Here is a 17883-nt window from a genome sequence, read left to right on the forward strand (position 1 = left end):
GTTGAACCTAGCTTAACTTATTATCCTAATCAAAAAATGAAGTAAAAAAGCATCTAACATTTTGGTCTCAAAATTAGGCAAATCAATAGTAGTTTGACTCAATTTCTGTTATCATTCAGTATACGTTACATGGCTTAACAAGTTAAAAGACGTTTTTTGTTACAGGCTTGGACAGGTTGTTGTTATATTTGTGCCAGGGTTGCCTTACAGGGCATTCAGAATATACCGTATTCTATTTAGGTCAGTGTTAGAGCAAAGTGAATCATCTCTGAAGAAAAGACATCTTAAGTCTCCACCCCACGCCTCTTGAGAGAACCAGATTTCCACTGCTGTAATTCATTTGTCTCGTAATGGTGAAACACACGCAAGTTACTGTTTGTGACTGAGCTTTGCCTTGTTTGCAGGTCCTGTACTAATTATGTTCTATAAAGTTTATTAGAAAGAAACTTATATCGAACAATAGATCTGCTGTCAGTTTAGGTTTCAGGGGTGGTTCCTACTAGACTTTTAGAGGACATACACAAATATTTGTAATAGTGTATGTAGGGCAATTAAAATCAGTAGAGGCATTTCAACTGGAGAGGCCCTCAGCGTGGAACTTGATATCTATTTTGGTCCAAAATAGCCTAAATTTGTTGGGTGGTTTTTTTTTTTTTTTTTTGCAGGCATCACTTTACTCTGGCATTCATGAGGGAGAGGAGTCTGACAAGCTATTGTTTGTGGAAGGGAGGTTGAATTCTATGGTACTGAATTAGTTGCTGGTTTTGTTATGATTAAATATCATTTTAATGTATGTATAACTGTAAATTGTGCATTTCTAGAGTATTAGACCTCTTGTATCCATTAAAAGAAATCTGAATAACCTTGTGTCTATTTCAATACACATTTTTTCATCCAGAAAAGGTCCCAGAGCACTTTACAAAATGTGTAAGAGATGGCTTACTCTATTTCTGGCATGGAATATGACATATGTCTGAGTCAGAGGTACTAAATAATTGGGAACATTTTTTCCCTCTGCAGTTAACAGTATCTCTGCCTTCTATTTCACCCCTTCCCCCAGAGTAGTTCTTTATTTTTGCATGTAATAAATTTAGCATTTCAGAATGGTATGTCAAGTTCTCTGGCAGCATTCTCCTGCAGTAGACCATGTTGGGTCCATGGAGCCAACTGCAAGTTCTTCAGAACTTTGTATCATTGGGGCAAAAGGAGTAAATGTCTTCATCATAGAAATCAGTGGCATTTAAGTAAATCCATTAGCTGATATATTTTGCGTACAGGTGATGTACCACAGTTTAGTATGGGTTGTATGGTAAGGAAAACCAGCTTAGTTTAGTGCTACTTGTGATTTTCTGACAAGAATTGGAAATCTTCTGACACCAAGCACAATGAATAACCTACTTTGAAATCTGGGAAGGGGAACCCATTTTGTGTCAGGGGCCACACAAGTGAGAAGCAGTCTGGGCAGGGGAGGGGTACAAGAGTGGGGTGGGGGTTTGACCAGGAGAGGGGTGGGGGGGTCTCCATGGAAGGAGGGTGCAGGAACAAGCTGGGGGTCTGGGGTCAGGGTGGGAGAAAGGATGCAGGAGGGTTTTATGATGCAAGGTATGGAGGGTAAAGTGGAGGTGATGAGCCTGGGTGGGGTGGGAAGAAGGGGACAGAGGGAGCGGGAAGGGGGTATGAGTTGGGTTGGGGTGGGAGAGGGTGCAGCTTACTTGATTCTGCTCCTGCTCTGCTCTCTGGCACTGCCCTTCACTGGTCTGATTGGCTGGAATTCTGGCCAGACAGTGTGGTGGGAGGAAGCCTTCGGGCATTACTGCTTCCCCTCCCCTTTTCCTGTCTGGGAAAATGGCAGTGGCCTTTGTAGAGCTGCTTCCTGGCTCCCCCCTGTCCCCAAGAGCCCATGGGGTGGCTCCAACCTGCATGATCTGGCCTGGGAGGCTCCAGGGGACCTCCATCCCATGTTTTACATGAATGGCTGCTATTTCCTTATAGCTGTAATAACAGTCATCAGTTACAGCTGACTCAGAGTTCTGAAATCAATTCACAGAAACAACTGTCTCACATTTTAAAATTGCAACAGGGTAGGGCAGGTTGTGAGATTTTTCTTCAGCATGGCCTGCCATTGACAAACAGCATGTGTCCTTTTTCATTGACTGGTTTGGAGTCTATCTCCTTTTTGCTGGAGAACAAAGAGAATAACTTGCTTTGTGTTAATTTTCTCAAGCACATTCATTTTTCATACGTAAATATCAATTATAGTAGAGTTTTATATTTGTCAGAACTGAAAATACTATTACTTGAGCAGATGCTTTCATGGAAATATGGCTATAAATATATGCATTCCCCTAGCAGTTTCTCATTGTCTACACTGGTCTTGATCAAACAGTTTTTTGCATCCTCACCACTTCATTTCCCTTTTTTCAGACTTAATATATAAAACTTTCTTCCTAAAAATGATTTTTGAGGCATCCCACTGGTAAACTTTTGCCCTGTGATCTTTTATTTTTGTCAATTTCTAACTCAGGACAGCAGATAAAAGTAAACTTTTCCATCAAAATGAAGTCTTTTTGTGCAGTACCTCATGGAAGAGGGAATACGTAATTTGAACCATGTGACGAGGCTGTTAATCCAAACGAGAGTGATATAAATTATTATAGAACAATTGGCAAAAAATGTGGAGAACTTTGAAGGGTGAGGCAGCACTTAATATCAAATTGCTCTCTTTAAAAGTGAGCACAGTTAGGGTGGTGTGTGTGTGTGTGTGTGTGTGTGTGTGTGTGTGTGTGTGTACACACACACACACTGTGCAGTCTTTTGTGGAGCATCTAATAGAATCAGAGGGATAGTGTGTTAGTCTGTATCTGCAAAAAACGAGAAATCCTGTGGCATCTTATAGACTAACAGATTTTTTTGGAGCGTAAACTTTTGTGGGCAAAGACCCACGTGCATCTGATGAAGTGGGTCTTTGCCCACAAAAGCTTATGCGAAAAAGAAAATCTGTTAGTGTGTAAAGTACCACAGGACTTCTCATTGTTTTTGCATCTAATAGACATTACTATCAGTCAGGATACTGGACTAAGTAGATTACTGATTTGATCTGGTGTGCAATTCCTGTTCCACTGTTTTATACAAATGTGCTTGGGACCAAAGTCCTTTACCCATAAATTTAGTTTTGAGGTGGAGGCTTTCAAGAAGGGGTGTGTGAACAGTTTGATGCTTCACATACATTTAGTTAATTGTTGCAGTTGAAAAAAATGTTAGTTTTCTCAAAAGGGATGTTAGTGTTCTGTGTCCTCTATTTAGAGGTGGAATTTTCTTTTAATGATGTGGCTGCCACATTGGAGGTAAATTATGAAACCAGTCTTCAGGTGAACAGACATACCTGGCAATGCCATAGTATCTTTTTATGCATGAGAATGCTGAAAGTGATTTTAAGGCTTCAGCAGACCTGCATATTTTTTCAGTCTTCCCACACAATTCCTGAGCTGATGAAACTCTGTACTACACTTACTTTCCATCACAATGGAGAAAATTAACAGGATCTATTTGACATTTTACCCATATTCTGTTTCCTTGACTATCTCCTCCCTGTCTTCTCTGAGGATTTTGTAAGAGAATATTTGCAAGATGATTGAGTTCCTTTATATAACCAGGGGTGTGTTATGGAAACTGGATTTTCTTCATTGGAGGATGACAAACACTTTTTTTTAAAGAATCTAGTTCAAGTAATTTTCTTCATTTGCACCAGTTAATTGATATTAACAATTGCTATTATAAAATATAACAGTTTCTATAGGGAGAATGAATTATTGCCTTGAATGCTTTTTTGGATTGCCACAGAGAGATGTTGTTGTGGTTATGAACAGTACCTTAGCATTCAGTAGAGTACGCTTTTATGGCCTTTGATGCTGAGCATTTGTGACTGTTGACTAGTTTAAAAAAAAAAACAAAAAATGATTTTGTTTCTCTTTTCATACTGAGTTGCTGTTCCTTTCACAGCAGTGACTCCAGCAGCAGCTCTAGTGACGAGTCTCCAGCACGATCAGTTCAATCTACAGCAGTTCCAGCACCTGCATCCCAGCTTCTTCCATCGCTGGAGAAAGATGAGCCCCGTAAAAGTTTTGGGATTAAGGTTCAAAATCTTCCAGTGCGCTCAACAGGTAAAAACTGTATGTGAAAGAGCTTTTCTAATCGGAGTAGCCAGTAAGGGGAAAAGAAAGAGGGATGTAAGCAGACCAATAAAGTGGTCTTTATCATGCATACCTAGTATTAAGTGAATGCAATATTTTATTAACCTTTGTAATGATATTGTTAATATCATTTACCATTGGATGGGAAGAGTGTGGTTTAATGAGCCATGCTTTATGAAACTTACTTTCAAGGTTATTGCTGCAATAATACTATAGTAAAATTGTCTGATAATATGCGAGAGTTTTTAGTTTTGACTAAAGCTATATTCAGGAGACTTCCGTATTTTTCCACTGAAGGCAGAAGTTCAGAGGAGTAAGATGATGTATAATTTTTCCATTCAGTTTAACAGTTGAGTGCCTCTGGTCAGTCAATGGAGTGGCCCTCTTGTGGCCTTTGAATATCAAGATCCCCCCGCTCTTTGCGTAATTGAAAATGAAACATGGGTCATGTCTGCATGTACACTACTGCAGTGGTGCAGCTATACCAATACTGCTGCAGTGCATCTGGTGAACATGCTCCATGCTGACAGGAGAGAGCTCTCATATCAGCCTAAAAACCAACCTGGGGACCAGCAAAAACCATGCTTACAGGAGGCACTCTTGCACCAATGCAGCGCTGTGTACACTAGTGCTTATGTCGGTGTAAGTGATGTTGTTTGAGGTGTATGGGTGTGTGGAATATTCATACCTCTGAGCAACATAAGTATTGCTGATCTAGATGGTAGTACAGACATAATTGGGCATACCACAGGTATAGCGGGTTGCACAGGGAGATGTTTGCCAACACTTCCTATTACAGAACCCTGGATTGCTTTTGTGGTCAGGGATGTGTCTTGGCTGTCTTTGCGAGGGAATGGGAGGGGGAGATTGCACAAATTTGACCAAGTTATAAGCCTTTTGGGGGGATGGGGGGAATTCTCAGCTTGTTTATGCTGAATAAACTTTAGAGTTTGTCATGTACAGTAAAAACTTCATTATCCAGCATCCCCAGGGATACCAGATAATAAAATGTGCCTTTTAGTAGAGCTGGGGCCAGCAGCTGACCCTCCTCTATCCCTCTTCCTCCCACTGAGCTGGGCAGTGGCCAGCTGGAACACCAGCCCTGTGGTATCTGGCCCCAGGTAGGCATACCAGTTAATTAAATGTGCCGGTTATATGAATGCTGGATAACCAGACTTTTACTGTAAATTCTCTGAAGATGTACAAGCCAGGCCCTCACTGTCTGAGCAGGACTTTCCCTGCAATAGCTGCTCTGAGCTGCTAGAGTGACAGTTACAGTAACTGAGAGTAGATAGGCTCTCTTGCCTCTGTTCTCAGTGCTCCTGGTCTTAGTCCACAGGAAATGTGGAGTAGGAGGAAGAAAACAGACTAAAATGCAGAGGGGTGAGAGAGAAGGAAGGTGCCTAGAAGAGGAAGGCCTGGACTATCTTAATTTGGTAGTCTTGTATGTATGTATGTATGTATGCATTCATTCAATATTTAGTAACAAGATATCTCGGGTCTTCCCTCCCCACCCAGGACCTCTGCCTCATTCAGTGCACCCTATTAATGGTGCTCTGGGAACATATATGGGATGTCTAGAGTGACAAATCTCTTGTCAATCCCTGCTTGGTGTTCTGTGATTTCTGGCAGATTCTAGTGTGTGCCGCAGATTCATGGTGGCCCATTGGATGCCTTGGGTCTTTCCAGAGGCTAGAGTCTCTCCACTTACTGAGCCAGTCTCATAATAGGTAGGTCCCAAGTGTGGGGGAGAAGCAAGCCTCCTTCAGCAGGTTTGGATGCTCCTGCCCTGCTACTAGAGCAGCTCATCGGGGAAAGGGTGGGGGGAGCCCAGGCACTCTAGACAAGAGACAGCTGATGGGGATTTCACCTACTGCAAACTCAGCAGCCTTTTCCCTCTGCCACTTCCCTTCAGCACCTTTCCCTTGTCCTTGGCTGCTGCTGTCTCTTCTGAATCTCAGTCCTCCAGACTGTTCCTGGAGCACTTCACATTCCTTCCCTTTCTGCCTGGGGGGAAGCCTTTTATAGGGGGCCTGGAGGCCTTAACTGGCAACAGGTGCCTGATTAGCCCCAGTTGCAGGCTGGCTCCTAATGAGCCCCAGCTGCTTGCCCAGACTGCTGGGCTGCACACTCTGCAAGCCTACTTGGGGAACAGGAAGGCATTGATCCAACTCCCAGTGTACTTGCCTTCTGTAAGGCTCTTGCAGCATGCAGCCTGTGATCTGCCACACAAGTTAATGAGGCTGTTATTTTGAGGGAACCCCCTCCCCAACAGACACATTGCAGGCAGCACTTGGAAGGTGTACAGTGAATGATACAGACGGCTGGGAGATGAGAGGAGGAGAGAGGGTCTCATGGATTTTTTTGTGGGTGACCACTAATTGTATTCTTCATTTTATGGTTGCCCAAATTGAAAATCTGGGTCTGTGACGACATGTAGCTGCAACTGAAGTCACTGGGAGCTGTATTTTGATGATATAAAGTGCTAAGTTATCTGAAAAATCAGGCTAAAGTGTCTCCAATTGGGCATCCAAATGTAGTGGTGAACTCTGATAATTGTATTTCTCAGTTGATCATCTGTAAAGGAATAATACCACCATATCTCTCAGGATTGCTGTGAAAATATATTCATTATTGCTTGTCCACCCCTCAGCTGCTATAATAAGCATCATAGAAAAGCCCATTTAGAAATAAATAATTGTGTATTCAGAGAATGATTTGAATAGTGTACATTAAATAAGGGATGTGATCATACACTGAGTAAAGATGAAGAAGTGAAATATTGAATAGCTGCTCATTATGTGATCATCCATCCTGTCTACTGAAATGAGGGAAGGATCCTGTGGAAAAAGTAGTATGTGATTTACAACTATCTTAATACATATGCGCAAGGAAACTTAATTGAAGTGGCACAGGCGGCTTTAATTCTTGCATTTTCTGACCTTTAAGTATTTGACTTCGCAGTTTTAATGTTTTGTGTTTTGAATGCACATGTATCCTAAGGAAGGGATGTATGAATCAATGAATTCTGAGTAAAGGCTGCTGAAATACCATGTGCGCGTGCGCGCGCTCTCTCTCTCTCTCTCTCTCTCTCTCTCTGTCAAATGCATAGACACAGCAGAGCCAACAGAATTGTGAGCCCCCTGGGGCAGGTGTGTGTGTTGGGGGGACCCTGGTTGTATGCTCTCAGAAGGGGTGGGACATCAGGCAGCAGGGGCAGGGTTGGGTCAGCCAGCCTTCAGCATTGCCTGGCATGTGCTGCACCCTTGCCAGCCCTCAGACTCACCCAGCACTCCGGTGACAGTTTAAAGGGACTGGGGCCCTCACCACCACTCGCAGGTCCTGGAATAGCTGCCTCCTTTGTGCTCTCTTGTCAGTGGACCTAAATGTAGTAACCCCTCGAAATGTGCAATTTTGAGTTGCACGCATTGAAGCAAGTGAAGCGTAACTCAAAATTGCATTCCTCTCGTGCCCTCGGTTCAACCCACCCCATTCTAGTTTACAACCCCCCATAGCCCTGACTTTTTCTCTCACTTGCATGCGCGCACACGGTTCAAACCCCCCACGGCCTCAGTCCAGTGGCTGCAAAACTTTCACATACATAAGGCCACTTTCAGGGAAGTTTGCAAATTGCTTTCACCTCCCCTGAAGTGCAGCAATACCAGAATGAGATCTGCTCTGACAAGTGAGAAGTGAGTGGCAGTAGCCCTGTGGAAGCTTGCAATGCCAGACAGTGGGGCATCAGTTCAGAGTGGGTAGAGAGGGCTGCGGTGATCCAGGTAGCCAAGCCATCAATACCCATCTGCTAGTAAGGATAGTGACTCTGAGAAATGTGCAGGACATAGTGGATAATGGGGCAATAGATGGCACGTATATCCCTATCAGGGCATCTGACCATCTTGCCAAAGTATATGTAGAGCACATGAGGTACTTCTTGATGATGGTGTAGGCACTGTTGGCAGTTTCACTGACATCAATGTCAGATGGTCAGGAAAGGTGCATGACCCATTCATCTTTAGGAATTCGGTTCTCTTCAGAAAGCTGCAGGATGGAACTTATTCCCAGACCAGAAAATCAACTTTGGAGATATTGAAATACCAATAGTTATCCTTGGAACCCCAGACCACAGTAAGGAGCAGTACAGCTCCAGGCTGAGCAAGTACAGAATGGTGATAGAATGTACTTTTGGACATTTAAAGGAATGGTTCTGCGGTTTATTGACTAGATTAGACCTCAGCAAAAGCAACATTTCTGTTCTTGGGGCAGCCAGCTATCTGTTCCCTAATACCTGTGACAGTAAGGGGGAAAATTTATCTGGCAGGGTGGGAGGGATCAAGGTAGACCCCTGGCTGCTAATTATGAGCAGCCAGACACCGATTAATAAGGAGAGCACATTGAGAAGCACGGTGAATGAGAGGCTTTGAAAATCAGTTTTGTGAATGACATGACAGTGATATAACAGTCACGTATGTTGCTCTTGACAAGGTGCCCCCCACATTAAGCGTCCTGGCCTCTAAACACCCATCTGGTGTAACATAAGCAATAAAGATTCTGTTGTTGAGAAATCTTCTTTAAATTAGTGAACACTGCACAGAGACCGAAAAGGAGTTCAGTGCTTGAGCCCCAAAGGGTGGGGTAGCAAGGGAAAGTGGCATATTACGTTTCCCCTGTTCAGCAATTACAGCTGTGGGAATGCCAACCTTCTCTTCCATGAGACATGCCTGGAAGTGCAAGGCTGTCCTTGGCTTCCACCTCCTCCCTCCCCCGGCCCCTGCAATCTAGGCTCCTGGGAGAGAAGACTATGGAATATGGTGAGGAGGGCAGGGGATACAGCGCAGATTTCCAGGGGAAGGAGGGAGGAGAGGGGAAGATCTGTGCTCCGTATGCTTTTCCTGAGCCTCTACCAAGTGCTTCAGCAGCTCTGTTTGCTGCCCCATGGGCCTTAAGGTCTCCTCTGGGTATTGGCTTCACATTCTCTATATGCTCTACTCTCCTCACACTCCATTCACATCTCATTTTCCTCCACACATGTACTTAACCTGTCTCTGGGTGGATTGCATTTGTTCATTAAACATGTCATCCGATTATGGTTTTTCCACATTTGGGTATAAAAGCTGAGTAAGTGGAAGAGCAATTGGAGTGGGCAACAGACTTACTGTTGCACCCTCTGTAATGAAAGAAAGTGAATGACAGGCTTCAGAGGAGATACATTGTAGAGTGCAAAAGCTAATCCCTTGCCACAGAAGACCATCTGTCCTAAACAATAGGCAGATGTTATGTGTAAGGCCAAAGTTATGTTTTTAAGCACCTACAAACTAGGCATAAGATACAACACAGAAGTTGAGGGAGCAGCTGGCATCTGTTTGGTGGCAGGTATGGTAAGGCTTTAGCTGCTGCTTTCAAAGCATATGCTGTGCAGTGGCTGCAAATTGCCAATCCCATGGGTAGGTCTTCATCTGTGTTTGCAAAGAGGGGCCACAGTTGAGCAAGGGGCTGTGCAGGGTGTGTGTGTAAATGATTGGTCATGGCAGCAGGGCATGGACTCGAGTAGTCACCCTGTGTTTGCTGGGAGACTGCAACTTTTGCTTTCCCCAAGAGCCTGCCATAGGGATAGGGGCTGGATATGGTGACAGAGGCTTATGTAGTCAGCAAACCATACTTTTTTGGGGATGAGCAAAGGGAGGCTACTGCATCTGTTACTCAACATTAGCTGTGTAGCTTCCCTTGCTTCATCTGGGTTGCCAGGTGTGATATTAGTCTTCTGATTCACACAGAATAAGGAGCAGATGATGGCTGAATGTGGCCAGAAACCTAGACCTGATGCTGCAGTGTTTTGTGCTTCAGTTACGCCAGATCACTTACTGGTGGCTTGGCATGGGAAAGTGTCCTACCATGGAGGACGGAATAAGTCAGGCTTCCCCAGAAATCTTGTGAGCTGGGTTAAAGAGTATCTCTATAAGAGCTTTATAGAGATGTTCAAGAAGTATTCCTGCTCCATCTCCAGATACATTAACTAACAGTTCTGGGCAGCCAATGCTGTGTAGGCAGGGTGGGTGCAATCTGTGGCAGCCAATCAGTGTAACCCACCTGGAGCATGATTAAAAAGATGTACTCACCAGAAGTGTGCCCTCTCCACCGTTGGGGTCTGGCAGCAGTATGTCTTGGGAGGAAGGCACTGGATCCAAAGCTTAAAAATAAAAGGTCCTGGCTGTCAATCCCATTGAAGGCTCTGCAGGTGAGCAGAGCATTCTCATCTTCCTCCTGTTCCTCATCAATAAGTCCTCCTTGTTGTCCAAGGCTGCCTGAAGACTTGCCTGGGAGCTATTCACAGACAGCTTTGGGACACTGGTTAGGTACCCCAAAATTCCAGGCAGCTGCTCATAGAAGTGGCATGTTTGTGGCTCTAACTAGACCATCAATTTGCTGTCTTTGTCTTCCAGTACTCCTGCCTGAGCTCCTTTATTTTCATGTGGACCAGCTTCAGGTCCTTGGTGTATCCTTTTTCCAGCATGTCCTGTGCAATTTTGGTGTAGATATTAGTGTTTTTCCTGCTGCTTCATAGTTCCGCCTGCAGATTCCTCTCTGCACACAGCAGTCTGTTCTAGAATCTCCTGCATGTTCCATGCTGGAGCTCCTTTGTGACTCAGGGCATTCACAATTAGGCATGCTTCTGAGGTGTGCTGCTTGTGCTTGCCTCACTGATCAAACAGGAAATGAAATTCAAATTTTCCTGGGACTTTTCCTGTGCACTTGGAGAACAGCAGAGTTGAAAGTGCTGTGGTATTTGGGCATGGTGGGCCAGAGTCCAAGAACATCGACTTTCACAGCATTGGCTTTGCACTACTTCAGAGTCAGCCATGCAGAGTCAAATTTACCGTTACTTCTCAGGATTATGGAAATCAGCTTTAACAGCCCTTAAAGTTGGCGGAATGGGGTTGGTGGTCTGGACTCATTTAAAAAATTGACTGAATGTGGTTGTTTGACCTAAACTTGTGGTGTGTACCAGGCTGTACGTATATGTTCAATCCAGTTTTGCTCTTAGTAAGATCTGTTCACTCATTGACAACAGCAATGGTAATAAAGAAATAAATGCTATTTTATATGCTCCCCCATACCCATTGTCTTAGGCAGTAGTTGTACCTTCTTCAAATAGCTATTGCTGTCCTCCACTGGCTGCAGTGATGTGCAGAGCTATGTGGTGGGGCCTCCATTTTAAAAAGAAACATGAGGGCCAGCTGGAGGTTTAAAAGTAGCAAAATTAACATGCAGTATATTTTTTTAAAAAGTATGATTGTAATTTATGTGAAAACTGAAGATCAGTTAAACAAAGCAAAGTAACAGTTTTGATAGGATGTCAGAAACCTGTTTGTGGCTTCTATAGCATTATAATGTTAGCAAATAATATTTGTATTTTACTTGTTTGTGTGTTGATTTAGATACAAGCCTTAAAGATGGACTTTTCCATGAGTTCAAGAAGTATGGAAAGGTGACATCAGTGCAGATTCATGGGGCGTCCGAGGAGCGGTATGGACTGGTGTTCTTCCGACAACAGGAGGATCAGGAAAAAGCACTGAATGCATCAAAAGGAAAATTATTCTTTGGCATGCAGATTGAAGTTACGGCCTGGATTGGACCAGGTAAGGGAAGAAATATGCTGAGTTCTTTAACTTTCCCCAAAGCATAGAAGAATAGTGAATATACAGCAACCGTTGTAAAATGGTATCCCATTGAGTAAAAGAAACATTGCAATTACCAGAAGAGGAAAAAGTACCCAAAAAGTTACTTGAGTAAAAGTATAGCCATTTTTCTGGAAGTGGGTGGGGGTGCAGCATTGATAGCTTAAGTAACAACAAGAAGTCCTGTGGCGCCTTATAGACCAACAGATATTTTGGAGCATAAGCTTTCATGGGCAAAGACCCTCTTCTTCAATACCAGTCATTGGTGTTCTTGTGGAAGACTACTTGTGTGAAAATATACACGTGTGCAGACACATCACATCTTTATTGTACTCAAGTACCAAGAGGTGAAAGCAGCTGCAATTTTACTTTAGTAACTTTCTGGGTACTTGTTCCACTCCTGCCTTCTTGCAAAGAGAATTTTTCCGTAACTGATAAACATGACAGACTAAATCAGTGCAGGAACAATAAATACCACTGATCTATGTACATCAGAAAGGAATAATAGTCTATAGCAGCAAACCCTTCCAGCCTTGCTAGATTGTGTTCTGCTGCTCTTCCTTTCCTCAGTAAACATATGGGCAGGGTACAGTTTTGTTAGTGTAGTCCATGCTGCGTAATTTATGTATTACGTGATGCTTATGAAATATGAATGCATTGGTTACATAGAATAATAATGTGTAGTTTCAAACCTGGTAAAAAGACGGTTTTTAATAAAGACCTTGGCACTGTCATTGGCGCTGCTGCAGCAGGACTGGACCCCTTCAGTGCCAGCGCCATCTGTAATTGTACCTCCAGTGTCAATGGGGCAGGCACCAGCAGCAACTCAAGTGCAGAGAGTGGTAACAACGCTGTTTGTGCCACCTGTGGTGGGATTTTCTGGCCAGCCGGCGCCTATGCCAGCTGCACGTACAGTGCCCCCGGGTTTGCCTGTAATTTCCATGGGGGACCAAGTGCCTGAACAGGTCACTACTGCCCTTCCCCTCCAAATGGAGGCACAAGGGCTATCATCATCTTCCTCCCCTGATGAAGCAGTGGCGGGCTCATCAACCTCACCTGTATTGGAGAATGCCATGGTTTTTCAACAGCTCCTTAGGAGAGTGGCCCAAAACTTGGGGGTGCAAGCAGAGGAGGTCCGGGATGAAATGAACCCTGTCATGGACATTTTGTCTTCCGCAGGACTCACCAGGGTGGCTGTGCCCATAATCAAAACAATTGCCACTATGGCTAAAACAGTTCAGCAGACTCTTGCTTCTGACCTTCCTATGGCTCGTAGGAATGAGAGATGGTACTTTGTCCTGTCCCAGGGCAATGAACATTTGTTCACGCACCCCCCCGCCTGACTTTCTGGTAGTGGACGTAGCTAACTATGGAGAGTGCCAAGGGTTCCATGGTCTCTCCCCGAAAAACAGAGAAGCTAAATGCTTGGACCTCTATGGGAGGAAGGTCTATTCGGTGGGAGGGTTGCAATTAAGAGTTGCTAACCAGCAGGCTCTGGTTAGCAGGTACACTTATAATATAGCCAGCGCCATGTCTAGGCTCTCTGAGGTGGTGCCACCCAAAGACAAGCAGGACTTCACAGCTGTGGTGGAGGAGAACAAACAGATTTCAAGGGTGGTCCTGCAGGCAGCATTGGATGCTGCAGATGCTGCCACGAGGGTTATGGCCTCAGGAGTGGTAATGCACAGGAGGGCTTGGTTGCATGTTTCTGGCCTGCCTCATGAGATCCAGCAGATGATCCAGGACCTTCCCTTTGATGTCCCTACCCTATTCTTTGATGACAGATAAAAGACTACATAGCCTGAAAGACTGTAGGGCCTGGTGGTAGAAGATATTTATTTAAAAGAATAAATTTGTAGAATAGCAAAGATAGAATGCCATAACTTATGTGCATTAAAAGGCCCAGATTCCTTGGCATTAGTATAGGTAGCATGTCTTCTGAATTTCAAACTCCTGGCATTAATGGAGCTCAAAGATATCATAGAGGGCACAGCTGTAATTTTGTAAAAGACCGTGAATTCACTTCAAAACAATTTATAGGTTTTTGTTTTATTTAAAAAATAAAAAGGGCTTTCCAAGAAACTGTGACGACATCTCTGTGCAGTAAACCGTTTTGTACCTGGCAGCCCCAGCACTGGGAGGTTGCCAAATATTCAAATATTCTGGATAATAGAGAGGTATATCTAGTCATACATGACACTAAAGAAAAACAAGATTAGATATTAAGAAACAAACAAAAGTGTATTCAGAGTACTTTATTTACCAACAACAGTAGTATTGTACACTGTAAATTTATACTGTATTTGCTGTATTCATTTGTATTTACTTTCACTATACTGTATGTACGGAAAATGTAACTAAAATTTACTTATGGTTAAATGCTGGTTCTTTGAGAGTTCGGGATGATAGAATGCCGGCTATGAAAGAGTTTACTGTATATTACAATGTGCTTTTTGTCTCTTCGGTCTCTAGAAACAGAAAGCGAGAATGAGTTTCGCCCTTTGGATGAAAGGATAGATGAATTTCACCCTAAAGCAACAAGAACTCTCTTCATTGGTAACCTTGAAAAAACAACCACTTATCATGATCTTCGCAATATCTTTCAGCGCTTTGGTGGGATAGTGGTATGTGAATTTTCTTTTGGTATAAATTACTTTTGACCATTGCCTCTACAAAAAAATGCATATCAGATTATTGAATGAATGTAAGAAGCAGTAAAATGTAAAATATAGCTATTTCAATTATTTGATTGACATGAGGGTTTTTTTTGCTGGACTGTATGCAGGAGCTATTTGTTTCAGGTTTGAAGTGGTTTGAGCATACTGTATTGCAGAGGAAACAACAACCTTGGAATGAAAATGGGGCTTGTGTTGCTAGGAAGCTGTTAGGGATATTCTGGAGGATAGGAGTGTGATACAGAAGTTAGTGGTCATCGTGGATGTAAATGTGCTCGATTCCATTTTCATGTCAGTATTACTGTTATGAAGTTAGTTTCTCTCTTTTTTTATAGACAGAGGGTTCAACTACCGCTTTTGAAATCAGCTGTCAACTGTGACCGTCTGTTCTATAACAATGGGGCAGAATGAGACAATGAACAGAATGGTTAGTGATGACATGAGGGCGTTTGGTTTTTCACTGAAAAAAGCCTATCAGAGTGAGATAGGCCGTGTCTACACGAGCCCCAAACTTCGAAATGGCCACGCAAATGGGCCTGAGCTGATGAGCTGATGGGAATAAGGGGACTTCGAAGTAGGCGGGGTCCTTTCGAAAAGGAGCCCTGTCGGGACGAGATGCATGGCGGCAAGTTGCATCAATTTCAAAGTGCCGTGGCCTCCCGCATGCTAATGAAGCGCTGAATATGCATTTCAGTGCTTCATTAGTAAACTTCGAAATGGCCATTTGCGTGGCCATTTTGAAGTTTGGGGCTCGTGTAGACATAGCCATAGTCACAGTAACGTTAATTCCTTTCTTTCTCCCTTATGGTGCAGTCCCTGTAATGCAATGCCGTTGTTAAGATTACAGAGAAATTTTCCAGTAGAATCAAGTGCCCATCTACAGTACAGAAGATAATTATGGTCAACCGTACAGATTGAACCTCTATAGTCTGGCACACGTGTCTGGCAACATCCATATTTTGGCATAATTTTAGTTAGCTGGACAAGCACTTATCATGGGTCTGGCCAAGTTTCCCATTGTCCCATAAAATTTGTTTACCAGTCCTGGCTCTATGTTCAGTGCTGTTATTTAGCTGTAATTTACCTCTAAATGTCTTCTAGGTGCCCAGTAAGCAGTGGAAGTGTTGGTAATGCTGGTAGACAGCATCTACCAGCAAATTCTTTGGCACCAGTTAGGTCCTAGGGTGTCGGACTAGAGAGGCTCAGCCTGTATGAGACTTCCTTCACTGGTAGTATATTTTCTGCGCCCATTATTTTAGTAACCGTGGCTGCTGCTGTACATTCAGTACTATTTTCAGTCCGTCTAGAAAAATTTCAGTTGTTGACATTTGAGGTGGTATTCTTTCAGATTTGGAGGCGCATATCTCCTGCTTGCACAAAATATCATTTTATCTGTTAAGCACAATATGGTTTTTATTGTGAGATTGCAAAACACAAAGCTGCCATGCCACACTTTGATAAAGTGTGAAGCCTGATGTGTATATCTTAAACATTTTTCTGATGCTGCTTTGAGGAGATAAAGATTAGTACCAGTAGTCAATAATATTATGAAACATAAAATCATAACTGATAGTTTGCACGTGACACAAAAAAGGTGGGCAGATAAATAATGAGGAGGACAGACAGGTCACTGATAGTGTACAGTCTGGATTGCATGGTAAAATGACTGTATGTGTTTTAATATAGCTAAATGTGTACCTAATAGGGAAAAAGGAAAAAAGAATTCAAGCCATACTTACAATATAGGGGATGCTATCCTGGGAAGTAATGACTGAAGGAGTTGAAGGTCATTGTGGATAATCAGCTGAACGTGAGGAAAATCATGGGTGGGTGTATAGAGATTATTTTATCTCTGTGCTTAGCACTGGTCTGACTTCTGCTGGAATATTATGTCCAGTTCTTTGGTCTACAGTTCAAGAGGGATGTTGATAAATTGGCATGGGTTAAGAGAAGAGCCACAAAAATTATTTAAAGGGTTTAAAAATATGCCTTATAGTGGTAGACTCAGTGGCACATCTGTACTAGCAAGTTCTTTCAGAAAATAGGCCCTTTTTCATAAGAACACATGGAGCATCCAGTCACAAAATGCACTCTTACAATCCAAAATTGAAAGAAGGTGGCTCTTCTTCCTGAAGCACTTTTTGCTCCCGCATCAGAAAGAGCAACTTCTTTTGAAAGGGGTGGGTGGGGGGAAGGGGGAAAAAAAAGCACATGTAGCTGCTCTTCAGTCCCTTTTTCCGAAAGAGCAGTCCTCATGGTACTGGATTTTTCGATCCCTGGGTGCCGACACCCCCCCCCCCCCCCCCCCCCCCCGAAAGAGCCAGGATGTGTGGATTCTCTGTCGAAAGAATAGATTGACTTTTTTATCTACTTTTTTGTGTGTGGGCGCTGTCTTTTGAAGGAGGATATTCCAGGAGATCTTTCGAAAGAGTGCTATAGTGTAGATGTGGCCAATCTGTTTAACTCAGAGGAGGCCAAGGGATGCCTAGATTAGTGTACCGGTACCTACAGAGGACCAAGTATTTAATAGTGGGCTCTTCAGTCTAGCAGAAAGAGATCTAACATGGTCTGCTGCCGGAAGTTGAAGATAGACAAATAAAGTAGACCCCCCCGACTTGTATGGACTCAACTTACGTATTCTTTATATTAACTGGAGTCGAGGGGGTACTCTGCACACTGTCTTGCTGCTTACCCAAGTGGGACCTGCCTGCCAGCAATGCGCTGTCAGCTGGCTCGGGGGCTCCTCAGGGGGCAGCTTCCGCCTTGCAGTCAGGGCTACAACGCTGGGGGCGGGTGCGGCAGGCAGGGTGCACAGCTGAACAGTGAAAGGAGTGCATGGCCCTCCTCCAGCCAGCGGCTCCAGCTTCCCCTGCAGGTGGGCGAGGACCAGGTTAGGGGAGGGGTGGAGTCACCTGCTGCTCCAGATGCCATCCTCTCAATGCCGAGTGGCCATGGTGCCCCTGCTGCCCCCCCAGCCACTCAGCCCCCACCACCCTGTGGAGCCTTTAATGGCTTGGAGCCTGCGGTAGCCAGCAAAAGGCAGAGCAGCCCCAGCACCACACATGGTGAGTGTGCAGGGATCACTCCTGCCAGTGGAGAGGAGTGGGTGTCTGTATGTGCATGTGAACCCTGGGGGGGCACCCAGGCCCACGGAGCTGGGGCTGGCCTGGCAGCCTGAGCAGGGGGTGCAAAGTGCTGCGCCGTGGCCAGCTCCCAGCCCCTGTTGCTGCTGGGGATTCGCCTGGCCCTGGTGGCTCCCTGGAGGTGGAGCTGGCAGCCCCATCCCCACCTTGAATTGCGCAAAATTCAAATTTTATGCCGGTTCCCCAGGAACGTAATTCT

General features: G+C 44.1%; 1 protein-coding gene across 4 annotated transcripts in view; it reads left to right on the top strand.

Annotated features, from left to right (window-relative positions):
- SPEN (spen family transcriptional repressor) overlaps positions 1-17883 on the top strand; it is a 97086-nt gene that overhangs the window by 48376 nt on the left and 30827 nt on the right. For 3 of the 4 annotated variants that reach the window (XM_075018031.1, XM_075018028.1, XM_075018030.1), the window contains 3 exons: positions 4000-4160; positions 11627-11827; positions 14339-14490. In XM_075018031.1, coding sequence (XP_074874132.1) covers positions 4000-4160; positions 11627-11827; positions 14339-14490 — 514 coding nt within the window. Of the gene's footprint in view, positions 1-3999; positions 4161-11626; positions 11828-14338; positions 14491-14876; positions 14969-17883 lie in introns of all 4 variants that reach the window. The other variant, XM_075018029.1, reaches the window with a different exon arrangement.

The sequence above is a fragment of the Carettochelys insculpta genome, chromosome 23 (genome assembly GCF_033958435.1).
Source record: "Carettochelys insculpta isolate YL-2023 chromosome 23, ASM3395843v1, whole genome shotgun sequence".
Taxonomy (NCBI): domain Eukaryota; kingdom Metazoa; phylum Chordata; order Testudines; family Carettochelyidae; genus Carettochelys; species Carettochelys insculpta.